We start from the raw sequence: 13,172 nt of genomic DNA on the forward strand, positions 1-13,172 counted from the left end.
TGGGTCTAGGATCTTGGTAAAGTGGTGACACATCCGACTAACTTGTACTTATATACAATTGTTTGAAGTGATGATCTTGAAATCCGCAGTTGTTTAGAAATTACTCCAAGAGACCTTCCCTACTTGTTAAAATCTACAGTTCACCTTCTTAGACCTTCCTGAGTTCTTTGGACTTTCCCCATTGTTGTGAGTATTGGTCAGTCCAATGAGTGCTGTGAAATATATCCTTCTTATGCTGTCAAAGGAAAACTACCAGTTGTAGTAAATCATGACCACCAATGAGAATAGGTCTTGACCTTGTCACAATAAAAGACACTGTAGAACCTTCAGCACCATTTATTAAAATATTTAATTGAATGTATGTATATATTTGACCCATATGTAAAGTTTTGATTCTTGGTGTAAAGAGATGATAAAACATAAATGGACTTAAATAAATAAAATAAACTTGTGCATCCAGTTCTTGTTTATTAAAGTCATTAATGATGTATGCTGTACACACATCTCACCTTGGCAAAAGAACAGTTCTGTTATGTGGGCCGCTGAAGAGGAGGTACTGCTGGCCCACCACCACCAGAGGGCGCCCTGCTTGGAGTGCGGGCTCCAAGCACGAGAGGGCGCCAGACCCAGAAGAAGTGACAGCTGTCACTCATCCTCAGCACCAGCTGTCACTCATTCATCATCATCACCATCACCATAAAGGCCGGACTGCAACTCCACCTCCTCGCCGAGAAATCAACTACTGAAGAGGTAATTTTCTCTGCTGACTCGACACGTTGAGTAATAACCTGAACTACTTTTGCAGCCGTTTTCCTGTGGCGCTTGCCTTATCTGTGGGATTGGCGTTTGGTGTGATCAGCGACAGCTTCGCCTCACACCCCAAACCAGATAAGTGGTTAAACAGGAGCTGCACGAGTGTGTGAGTGGAGGTGGAGGTGCTCCCTCCTAACTGAGTGCAGACTGTGGATTACTGAGTGTGCGAATTCACACTCATCCATCCTGTCTTTGTTTTCTGCCAGCAGTACCAGGGTCGACAGCCGAAGACAGAGGCCACCTGGGGACTCAGGACTTGGCGGCTCCGGTGTTCTTCAGGCCGTTGGTGGTGGAAGCCGTGTGGGACGCGGCTCATCTCTCGTCGGGGGTCTTCTATATTCGAGCCTGCCCACACGTCACCTGGTGTTAATTGACTATACATATCTTGTGTGTTTAGTTGTGTGTTGTCACAACATTAAATTGTTACTTATTGGCTTATTCATTGTCCGTTCCTTTGCACCCCTGTTGTGGGTCCGTGCTACGACACCTTCCCAACAGGATTTCTCGGCCAATCGTCATGGATTCCGAGGGGCGTCAACCCGAGCTTGAATGGCCAATGGAAGAGCCAGGAGCGCAGGCGTCAGCGGGAGGCATGTTGAGTGAGCTGCAGCAGATTTTAACCGCCTTCACGGCTCGGCTGGATTTGGTGACCGAGCAGAATGTTGTCCTTAACCGGAGGGTGGAGGCTCTCACCGCCAGGGTGGAAGCGCGCGATCAGGGCGCTGCTGCAGCAGCCACTCCTCTTGCTGGTCCTGGGCCCGTAACAAACGTTCCACTGGTCGTTCAACGACCCCCCCCACCGTCCCCTGAAGCATACATAAGCCTTCCGGAACCGTACGGAGGCTGTGTTGAGACGTGCGCAGACTTCCTCATGCAGTGTTCGCTCGTCTTTTCACAGCGTCCTGTCATGTACGAGTCAGACGCCAGCCGGGTGGCTTATGTTATTAATCTGCTTCGAGGAGAGGCACGCGCCTGGGCTACGGCGCTTTGGGAGCAGAATTCACGGCTCCTAACGTCTTATGCTGGGTTTGTACTGGAGTTCAAACAAGTTTTTGACCATCCCAACAGAGGCGAGACCGCTTCGAGCGTGCTGCTGTCAATGAGACAGGGGCGTCGCAGCGCAGCCGAGTATGCAGTCGACTTCCGCATCGCGGCAGCGAGGTCCGGCTGGAATAACGTTGCGCTCCACGCCGCCTTCGTAAATGGACTGTCTCCGGTCCTGAAGGAGCACCTGCTGGCTAAGGAGGAACCGCGGGATTTTGACGGGCTTGTCGATTTGGTTATACGCTTAGACAACCGTTTGAATGAGCATCGTCGGGAGCAGGCCGGGGGGCGTGACCGGGCACGAGCCGTCCCTCCCCCTTCCGGTTCCGAAAGGGTGACGTCGTCCCCACGCTTCACTGCCAGAGAGCTCCATGTGGCTACAGCTCCCCCTGCTGAGGAGGCTATGGACACGAGCAGGGCCAAAGTAAAGACAAACGTCAGACAAAGGAGGCTGGCCCGCGAGGAGTGTTTTGTCTGCAGCTCTTGTGAGCACATGGAGAAGGACTGCCCCAAACGGTCAAACTACAAACGCCCGTCCTTAGAAACTGGGCTAAGGGTGGGTCATAACACGCACGCAGGGAAACCCCGCAAATCTGCACGAATCCCAGTAACGATCCTTTGTGGGGATCTAACCCTTCACGCCCCAGCACTGGTAGACACGGGGTCGGAAGGGAATCTGCTGGATAGCAGATGGGCAAAGGAAGTAGGGCTCCCCCTGGTGGCTCTGCCATCACCATTGCAGGTGCGAGCACTAGATGGCACCCTGCTTCCATTAATCACACATCAGACACAGCCTGTGACCTTGGTTGTGTCTGGAAATCACAGGGAGGAGATCGTGTTCCATGTAACACCTTCTACCTCCCGAGTGATTTTGGGATTTCCGTGGATGGTGAAGCACAATCCCCGGATAGATTGGCCGTCTGGGGTTGTGATGCAGTGGAGCGAAACCTGCCACCGGGAGTGTTTAGGATCCTCGGTTCCTCCCGGCACGACGGCTAATGAGGAGGTTAAAGTCCCCCCCAATCTATCGGCGGTGCCAAAGGAGTACCACGATCTTGCTGACGTCTTCAGCAAAGATCTGGTGCTCACTCTTCCCCCGCACCGACCGTACGATTGTGCCATCGATTTGGTCCCAGGCGTTGAGTACCCGTCCAGTAGGTTGTACAACCTCTCGCGTCCGGAACGCGAATCAATGGAGACCTACATCTGGGACTCTTTAGCTGCCGGGCTGATCCGGAACTCCACCTCCCCGATGGGTGCTGGTTTCTTTTTTGTGGGCAAAAAGGACGGCGGACTCCGTCCATGCATTGATTACAGAGGGCTGAACGAGATCACGGTTCGCAACCGATACCTGTTACCTCTGTTGGATTCAGTGTTCACGCCCCTGCATGGAGCCCAAATTTTCACAAAATTGGATCTTAGAAACGCGTACCACCTGGTTCGGATCCGGAAGGGAGACGAATGGAAGACGGCATTTAACACCCCGTTAGGTCACTTTGGGTACCTGGTCATGCCGTTCGGCCTCACTAACGCCCCCGCGATGTTTCAAGCTTTGGTAAATGACGTCTTGCGGGACTTCCTGCATCGGTTCGTCTTCGTATATCTGGACGATATACTCATCTTTTCCCCGGACCCTGAGACCCATGTCCAGCATGTATGTTAGGTCCTACAGCGGTTGTTGGAGAACCGGCTGTTTGTGAAGGGCGAGAAGTGCGAGTTCCACCGCACTTCTTTGTCCTTCTTGGGGTTCATCATCTCCTCCAACTCCGTCGCCCCTGATCCGGCCAAGGTTGCAGCGGTGAGAGATTGGCCCCAACCAACAAGCCGCAGGAAACTGCAGCAGTTCCTCGGCTTTGCAAATTTCTACAGGAGGTTCATTAAAGGCTACAGTCAGGTAGTTAGCCCCCTGACTGCCCTGACCTCCACCAAGGTCCCCTTCACCTGGTCGGATCGGTGCAAAGCCGCGTTCAAGGAGTTGAAACGCCGGTTCTCGACTGCACCAGTTCTGGTGCAGCCTGATCCTGATCGCCAGTACATAGTGGAAGTGGACGCCTCTGACTCAGGGATAGGAGCCGTGCTATCCCAGAGCATGGAGGCTGATAAGGTTCTCCATCCTTGTGCCTATTTTTCCCGCAGGTTGACCCCAGCTGAACGGAACTATGACGTCAGCAATCGGGAGCTCCTCGCGGTGAAGGAGGCTCTTGAGGAGTGGAGACACCTGCTGGAGGGGGCGTCGTTGCCTTTCACGGTTTTCACAGACCATCGGAACCTGGAGTACATCCGGACCGCCGAGCGGCTGAACCCCAGGCAAGCCCGCTGGTCTCTGTTCTTCGGGCGCTTTGACTTCCGGATCACGTACCGCCCCGGGACCAAAAACCAAAAATCGGATGCGTTGTCCCGGGTGCACGAAGAAGAAGCCAAGGCGGGGCTGTCGAACCCCACCGAGACCATCATCCCCGAGTCCACTGTCGTGGCCTCCCTCACCTGGGACGTGGAGAAGACCGTCCGGGAGGCCCTGGCAAGGAGCCCGGACCCGGGGACCGGCCCCAAGAACAGGATGTACGTCCCACCAGAGGCCAGAGCTGCCGTATTGGACTTCTGTCACGGATCCAAGCTCTCCTGTCATCCCGGAGTGCATAGGACCGTGGAAGTGGTCCAGCAGCGCTTCTGGTGGGCGTCACTGGAAACCGACGTTCGGGACTACGTCCAGGCCTGTACCATCTGCGCCAGGGGCAAGGCAGACCATCGGAAGACCTCGGGACTCCTCCAACCCCTGCCGGTGCCTCACCGCCCCTGGTCTCACATCGGCCTGGACTTCATCACGGGCCTCCCGCCGTCCCAGGGCAACACCATCATTCTCACGATAGTGGACCGGTTCTCCAAGGCGGCCCACTTCGTGGCCCTCCCGAAGCTCCAGGAGACGGCAGACCTCCTGGTCCACCACGTCATGCGGCTGCATGGGATACCATCGGACATCGTATCAGATCTTGGTCCCCAGTTCTCTTCACAGGTTTGGAGGAGCTTCTGTAAGGAGCTGGGGGCCACAGTGAGTCTCTCGTCCGGGTACCACCCCCAGACAAACGGCCAGGCAGAGCGGGCTAACCAGGAGTTGGAGCAGGTCCTTCGCTGCGTCACCTCCGCGCACCCGGCGGCCTGGAGTCACCATCTGGCCTGGATCGAGTATGCCCATAACAGCCAAGTCTCGCCTGCTACCGGCCTCTCCCTTTTTGAGGCATGTTTGGGGTACCAGCCCCCATTGTTCCCGCTGGTGGAAGGAGAGGTTGGTGTGCCCTCGGTCCAGGCTCACCTCAGGAGGTGCCGCCGGGTGTGGCGGACCGCCCGCTTTGCCCTGTTAAAGGCCCGGACGAGGGCCAAGACCCATGCGGACCTCCGGCGTTCCCCGGCCCCCACATACCAGCCCGGGCAGGAGGTGTGGCTCTCGACTAAGGACATCCCTCTATGTGTGGACTCCCCGAAATTGAAGGGCAGATTTATAGGACCCTTCAGAATCCTCAAAATCATCAACCCGGCCGCAGTGAAGCTCCAACTCCCAGCTTCACTGCAGATCCACCCTGTGTTCCATGTGTCCCGCCTCAAGCCACACCACACCTTGCCCCTCTGTGCTCCTGGACCTACGCCGCCTCCTGCCCGGCTCATTGACGGGGAGCCTGCTTGGACAGTCCGCAGGCTCCTGGACGTCCGTCGTAAGGGCCGGGGGTTCCAATATCTGGTGGATTGGGAGGGGTATGGACCTGAAGAACGCTCCTGGGTGAAGAGGAGCTTCATCCTGGACCCGGCCCTCCTGGCCGAATTTTACAAGAGACAAGTGGTTAAACAGGAGCTGCACGAGTGTGTGATTGAAGGTGGAGGTGCTCCCTCCTAACTGAGTGCAGACTGTGGATTACTGAGTGTGCGAATTCACACTCATCCATCCTGTCTTTGTTTTCTGCCAGCAGTACCAGGGTCGACAGCCGAAGACAGAGGCCACCTGGGGACTCGGGACTTGGCGGCTCCGGTGTTCTTCAGGCCGTTGGTGGTGGAAGCCGTGTGGGACGCGGCTCATCTCTCATCGGGGGTCTTCTATCTTCGAGCCTGCCCACACGTCACCTGGTGTTAATTGACTATACATATCTTGTGTGTTTAGTTGTGTGTTGTCACAACATTAAATTGTTACTTATTGGCTTATTCATTGTCCGTTCCTTTGCGCCCCCTGTTGTGGGTCCGTGCTACGACACTTTCCCAACAAGTTCAAAGACAGAATTAAACAGCCCAAAACTACCATTATATTCATGGTAGTTTTGGGCTGATGAGTGTATGTAAACGTCTGCGGTTCCCCCCGTAAGACAGCAATTTGAGGTGTTAAAAGACTCAAACATTCATTTGTTACGGTCAGTCAAAGTTTTAAGGGGTGGTTGAGAAGGTAAACTTTGTTTACTCTTCAAAGTCTCAAGCAAATGTGACATGTAGTGGCAGAGAAATCATTCATAGCACCTTTTAAACAAGAGACATTTCCTCATCAAAAAAAAAGAAAAAAAAAAGACCTTACTGTCAGCATGAAAAAGACGAGAGCTGCCATTCCCAGCACCAGGATCTCCTTGTTGCCTTTACTCTCAGCATGCAGCTTCTTGTAATAGGGGCCAATCAGGAATGATTTAAATAAGACACACAGCAGCAACACAGCAGCCAGACAGACCAGGACCTGAGCCAGGAGATAAAGCATGTAGAGGCTCCCAAGCAGAAAGCTGCGACACACAGAGGGAACAACACACATGACACTGTATGTGTGGATGTGCTGGGGCTGGGCAGTGGATGCACAAGAAAGTTGACTGACTTTTCAGAGTCTCCACTTTGAGCCTGGATAAGAGTAGGCATGATAGCAATGAAGAGGCTAAGCTGAACATCTTGCATCACGAGCATCCCGAGAAGTACACTGCTGTACTCCAGGTCACCTGTTACAAACACACACAGTCACATTACTGAGTGTAGAAACAAGTTATTCAGCTATCAGAGCTGGATTTTAAATGGTTAACTGATAAAATTATTTTTATTGTCTGTGGAGGTTCGAGTAAAACCATTGCATCTTCTAATTGAAAAAGAGCCACTGGAGGATGTAAAATCATACAGAACACAACAGGCACTTCAAGTGCTCCCAACATCAAACATATCTGAAGTCTTAGTGAGGTAACCTTGTATATCAAGTTTCACTTTGATATACAAAGCATTTTTCATATCGTGTACACAAGGATTCTCATATCCTTCCCCCTAGTGGCCACAATTAGAACGGAAATGTGGTCAACATCGAAACTGTCAGATCTTACGCTGGCCACTCACTACATCACGAAATAATACTACAAATGTGTGTATTTGCTATAATCATACAAAAATGCAAGTCATATTGCACCTGTGTTATGAACGTGCATCTTGTTGAGCTCGGACCACAGCGCAGCATTTCAAGCCTGTTCAACATTTCTGTAATGGGACCGCGGTAGTATTTGCCATATTGAAATGCGTTTCTGCATTACACTGTGGTGTTCCAGGAAAAAACAAAAACATTACGGTATTTCTTCAGAATCAAATCAAATCAATTTTATTTATATAGCGCCAAATCACAACAAACAGTTGCCCCAAGGCGCTTTAATTATTGCAAGGCAAAGTCATACAATAATTATGGAAAAACCCCAACGGTCAAAACGACCCCCTGTGAGCAAGCACTTGGCGACAGTGGGAAGGAAAAACTCCCTTTTAACAGGAAGAAACCTCCAGCATAACCAGGCTCAGGGAGGGGCAGTCTTCTGCTGGGACTGGTTGGGGCTGAGGGAGAAAATTTGGAAAAAGACATGCTGTGGAAGGGAGCAGAGATCAATCACTAATGATTAAATGCAGAGTGGTGCATACAGAGCAAAAAGAGAAAGAAACACTCAGTGCATCATGGGAACCCCCCAGCAGTCTAAGTCTATAGCAGCATAACTAAGGGATGGTTCAGGGTCACCTGATCCAGCCCTAACTATAAGCTTTAGCAAAATGTTTTAAGCCTAATCTTAAAAGTAGAGAGGGTGTCTGTCTCCCTGATCCGAATTGGGAGCTGGTTCCACAGGAGAGGAGCCTGAAAGCTGAAGACTCTGCCTCCCATTCTACTCTTACAAACCCTAGGAACTACAAGTAAGCCTGCAGTCTGAGAGCGAAGCGCTCTATTGGGGTGATATGGTACTATGAGTCCCTAAGATAAGATGGGACCTGATTATTCAAAACCTTATAAGTAAGAAGAAGAATTTTAAATTCTATTCTAGAATTAACAGGAAGCCAATGAAGAGAAGCCAATATGGGCGAAATATGCTCTTTCCTTCTAGTCCCCATCAGTACTCTAGCTGCAGCATTTTGAATTAACTGAAGGCTTTTCAGGGAACTTTTAGGACTACCTGATAATAATGAATTACAATAGTACATCTTAGAGGAAATAAATGCATGAAGTAGTTTTTCAGCATCACTCTGAGACAAGACCTTTCTAATTTTAGAGATATTGTGCAAATGCAAAAAAGCAGTCTTACATATTTGTTTAATATGCGCATTGAATGACATATCCTGATCAAAAATGACTCCAAGGTTTCTCACAGTATTACTAGAGGTCAGGGTAATGCCATCCAGAGTAAGAATTTGGTTAGACACCATGTTTCTAAGATTTGTGGGGCCAAGTACAATAACTTCAGTTTTATCTGAGTTTAAAAGCAGGAAATTAGAGGTCATCCATGTCTTTATGTCTGTAAGACAATCCTGCAGTTTAGCTAATTGGTGTGTGTCCTCTGGCTTCATGGATAGATAAAGCTGGGTATCATCTGCGTAACAATGAAAATTTAAGCAATGCTTTCTAATAATACTGCCTAAGGGAAGCATGTATAAAGTGAATAAAATTGGTCCTAGCACAGAACCTTGTGGAACTCCATTAATTAACCTTAGTCTGTGAAGAAGACTCCCCATTTACATGAAGAAATTGTAATCTATTAGATAAATATGATTCAAACCACTGCAGCACGGGGCCTTTAATACCTATGGCATGCTCTAATCTCTGAAATAAAATTTTATGGTCAACAGTATCAAAAGCAGCACTGAGGTCTAACAGGACAAGCACAGAGATGAGTCCACTGTCTGAGGCCATAAGAAGATCATTTGTAACCTTCACTAATGCTGTTTCTGTACTATGATGAATTCTAAAACCTGACTGAAACTCTTCAAATAGACCATTCCTCTGCAGATGATCAGTTAGCTGTTTTACAACTACCCTTTCAAGAATTTTTGAGAGAAAAGGAAGGTTGGAGATTGGCCTATAATTAGCTAAGATAGCTGGGTCAAGTGATGGCTTTTTAAGTAATGGTTTAATTACTGCCACCTTAAAAGCCTGTGGTACATAACCAACTAATAAAGATAGATTGATCATATTTAAGATCGAAGAATTAATTAATTTTAGGGCTTCCTTGAGCAGCCTGGTAGGAATGGGGTCTAATAGACATGTTGATGGTTTGGAGGAAGTGACTAATGAAAGTAACTCAGACAGAACAATCGGAGAGAAAGAGTCTAACCAAATACCAGCATCACTGAAAGCAGCCAAAGATAATGATATGTCTTTGGGATGGTTATGAGTAATTTTTTCTCTAATAGTTAAAATTTTATTAGCAAACAAAGTCATGAAGTCATTACTAGTTAAAGTCTTCAATTTCCATACCATAAATCAGAACAAGATCTAAAGTATGATTAAAGTGGTGGGTGGCCTCATTTACATTTTGAGCGAAGCCAATCGAGTCTAACAATAGATTAAATACAGTGTTGAGACTGTCATTCTCAGCATCTGTGTGGATGTTAAAATCGCCCACTATAATTATCTTATCTGAGCTAAGCACTAAGTCAGACAAAAGGTCTGAAAATTCACAGAGAAACTCGCAGTAACGACCAGGTGGACGATAGATAACAACAAATAATGTTTTTGGGACTTCCAATTTGGATGGACAAGACTAAGAGTCAAGCTTTCAAATGAATTAAAGCTCTGTCTGGGTTTTTGATTAATTAATAAGCTGGAGTGGAAGATTGCTGCTAATCCTCCGCCTCGGCCCGTGCTACGAGCATTCTGGTAGTTAGTGTGACTCGGGGGTGTTGACTCATTTAAACTAACATATTCATCCTGCTGTAACCAGGTTTCTGTAAGGAAGAATAAATCAATATGTTGATCAATTATTATACTGTTTATTAACAGGGACTTAGAAGAGAGAGATCTAATATTTAATAAACCACATTTAACTGTTTTAGTCTGTGGTGCAGTTGAAGGTGCTATATTATTTTTTCTTTTTGAATTTTTATGCTTAAATAGATTTTTGCTGGTTATTGGTGGTCTGGGAGCAGGCACCGTCTCTACGGGATGGGGTAATGAGGGGATGGCAGGGGCAGAGAGGTGTGTAAGACTACAACTCAGAACAAAGGGTTTTTTTGTTGTTGTTTCTCATCTTATTCTGGTGGTTCCTAGTGTCCCTTCCTGAAGCAAGGCATCTTGGGACAGATTTGTCCGCACACCGCAACTTTGGGTGAAGAAAAAAACAACAACAAAAAAAAACTTTGGATGAAAAGTGGGGCTCAGTTCACGATGTTGCTGGGGGGAGCAATGAGTCACCCCGTCGTCCTCCCCCTCTTCTGCCGACTGTATGTTTGGACTAGTGGGGAGCTTTGTGGGTGGTTTCTTCCTCTGATTACAAAATGGGGTCCGGTAGCTGAGAAGATCCACGGAAACAGCCCTGTGCCCGTCCAGAAGACAAACTGATTTATTTGAGTCTCCACGGTCAGCTGTTTAGGAGTTTTACTCTTCCTCACTCAATGGTGGATTATCACCTGGACCTTTTACGGACTTTCTGAGAGCTGATCGCTGTTGGATTCCACGTGGAACGCTTCCCCAGCAACAGAGTGGCCCGGCGCAAGCATACCATATGTTCAGTTTTAAATCAGTTCACAGTGCATTTATGTTTCCTGTTCAAGTTCATACTCTGCTGTGGAATGAGCATCTGTTTGTGTGCGCCATAACAACGCACACAGACAGAATGTCTGTTCCTGTGCATTTTTACAGTGCAGTTCTTTGTGTCATTAGAGGCTCTTTGCTATTTGATTAAGACATTTATTCCTATTTATTTGCTTGAAGTGAGCATGACTGCTAATAGTATTTTATCTGTACCCTGACATGAGAAAAAGCTCAAAATTGTAACGCCATCATGATCGCTCACTTTAAGTGTGACCCGACTCAGTTTAAATGCGTGCTGAAAGTAAACAAGCCCTGTTACGAAGTTTCCATCTCTCTCGTTTCTTTAAAATGAGAAGGCAGTTTAATGGTGTGTTTCTCAGTTCAAGTGTAAACTAATGGTCGTGAATCGTGCTTTTTTCCGTATACAAGTTGCAGGGCCTCTCAAATAGAAAAAAACAAAACAAAAAACAAAACATGACTTATACTCCGGAAAAGACGGAATACGCAGTGGTGTTTACTGCAAAGAGACAAATTTAAAACAAAACTTACCTTCCTTCTCTCCTCTGCTCCCTCCTGCCAGGAAGCGGGACACTAATGGAGTGCTGGACAGGGACAGACAAGTGGAAATGAAGACAGTCTGGGTTTGGGGAATATGCAGGACTTGTCCCCATAACAAGCCAGCTACCACCATTAGCAGACACAGGTTGCATGATCCCTGAACCGACACCTTCCATACCTATCCACACACACACACACACACACACACACACACACACACACACACGCACACTTATGAAACATAATGTATTAATGTATGTTAAGATTACATGGTACAGAAATCCAAAAGATTAAGAAGACGACATGAACAGATGGGCTTTTTCAAAATAATATCAGATTTAATGACGAAAAGGCATAGACACAAGGAAAGAGCAAAAGTATAAAGGACAAAAAGAAATTAAGAAGTTTGTAAAAGGCAGTAGATGATCACGTCTCATCACACAATTTCAAATAAACTGTTTAAACATTTGTACTTATATTTATCAATTTTACTAGAACATACTTGAAGGTATAGATCATAACCATAGTTAATTTAGTAAAATACAGTATATCTGAAATTATACCTGAAAATAAATTAATAACAACCACAGTATTAACTGGTTTCTATTATTTCAAATAAAAAATTTGTGTTATGACACACACACACACACACAAAAAAATCAAGTTTCTGGTTTCATTTTTGATCATAGTGCTATGTCAGTTGTTTCTGGGTTTTTTTTTTTTGTTTTGTTTTTTGTTCTTTGAATTAGTCTGAAGCCTTGATTTTAGGTCACCAATCTTTCAACAATCAATCCAAGTTAAGAAGACAGACAGAAATGTATATAATGTTTTTTTGTTTTGGTGCGTACCTTCCTTAGACGTTCAGGTGAGAACTCCAAGCCCAACAAAAACAGGGTGAAGAACACCCCCAACTCCCCTAAAGTCTCCACCTGGACCATAGACTGTAAAGCACACAGCCATACTCATTAAATAGCACAGGCACGCTCAAACAGACATTTCTTTTATTTTACATAGGAGAGAGAGAGAGAGAGAGAGAGAGAGAAACCAAAGTTGGTGGAATGACTAAGGGTTATTCAAGGGCGAAGTGATTTGATTCTGATGTGACAAATGGGTTAAAAATCAAGGTCACAGGTCAATGTCAAACATTTGGCCCAAAGTTCACATACCGGAGATATTTAGGTTCGGTTACGTCGAATTGCTATTAAACACTAATATAAAGCCACATATTGACAGCTAAAAAGAGGATGAAGAGTGGAAAAGCTGCTGGTCTGGATGACTTACCAGAGTAGGCATGGAAATTATTAAAAGAGATGGCAGTGTAGCTTTTAACCACAAAAAAATGCTTGAGGAGTGGAGAAGAAGTGTACTGGCTCTGAGTTTTATTACAAGGGTGATGTTCAGAGCTGCAGCAACTACAGATACATAAAGTTTATCAGCCACAGCATGAAGTTATGGGAAAGAGTAGTACAACCCCTGGCAAAAATTATGGAATTACCGGCCTCGGAGGATGTTCATTCAGTTGTTTAATTTTGTAGGAAAAAAAGCAGATCACAGACATGACACAAAACTAAAGTCATTTCAAATGGCAACTTTCTGGCTTTAAGAAACACTATAAGAAATCAGGAAAAAAAATTGTGGCAGTCAGTAACGGTTACTTTTTTAGACCAAGCAGAGGGGAAAAAAAAAATGGAATCACTTAATTCTGAGGAAAAAATTATCCCATTTCCTTTGGGCGGTTTCTTACAGTTCGGTCAGACGTTGACTCCAG

General features: G+C 46.8%; 1 protein-coding gene across 2 annotated transcripts in view; it reads right to left on the minus strand.

The window, feature by feature from the left end:
* The window catches only part of tmco3 (transmembrane and coiled-coil domains 3), a 56,265-nt gene that overhangs the window by 14,206 nt on the left and 28,887 nt on the right, over nt 1–13,172 (minus strand). For both annotated transcript variants that reach the window (XM_034192737.1, XM_034192745.1), the window contains exons 8-11: nt 12,253–12,345; nt 11,396–11,582; nt 6,689–6,806; nt 6,404–6,599 (exon numbers count right to left, since the gene is read on the minus strand). In XM_034192737.1, the coding sequence (XP_034048628.1) occupies nt 6,404–6,599; nt 6,689–6,806; nt 11,396–11,582; nt 12,253–12,345 (594 nt within the window). The remainder of the gene's footprint in view (nt 1–6,403; nt 6,600–6,688; nt 6,807–11,395; nt 11,583–12,252; nt 12,346–13,172) is intronic.

The sequence above is a fragment of the Thalassophryne amazonica genome, chromosome 2, assembly GCF_902500255.1.
Source record: "Thalassophryne amazonica chromosome 2, fThaAma1.1, whole genome shotgun sequence".
Taxonomy (NCBI): Eukaryota; Metazoa; Chordata; class Actinopteri; order Batrachoidiformes; family Batrachoididae; genus Thalassophryne; species Thalassophryne amazonica.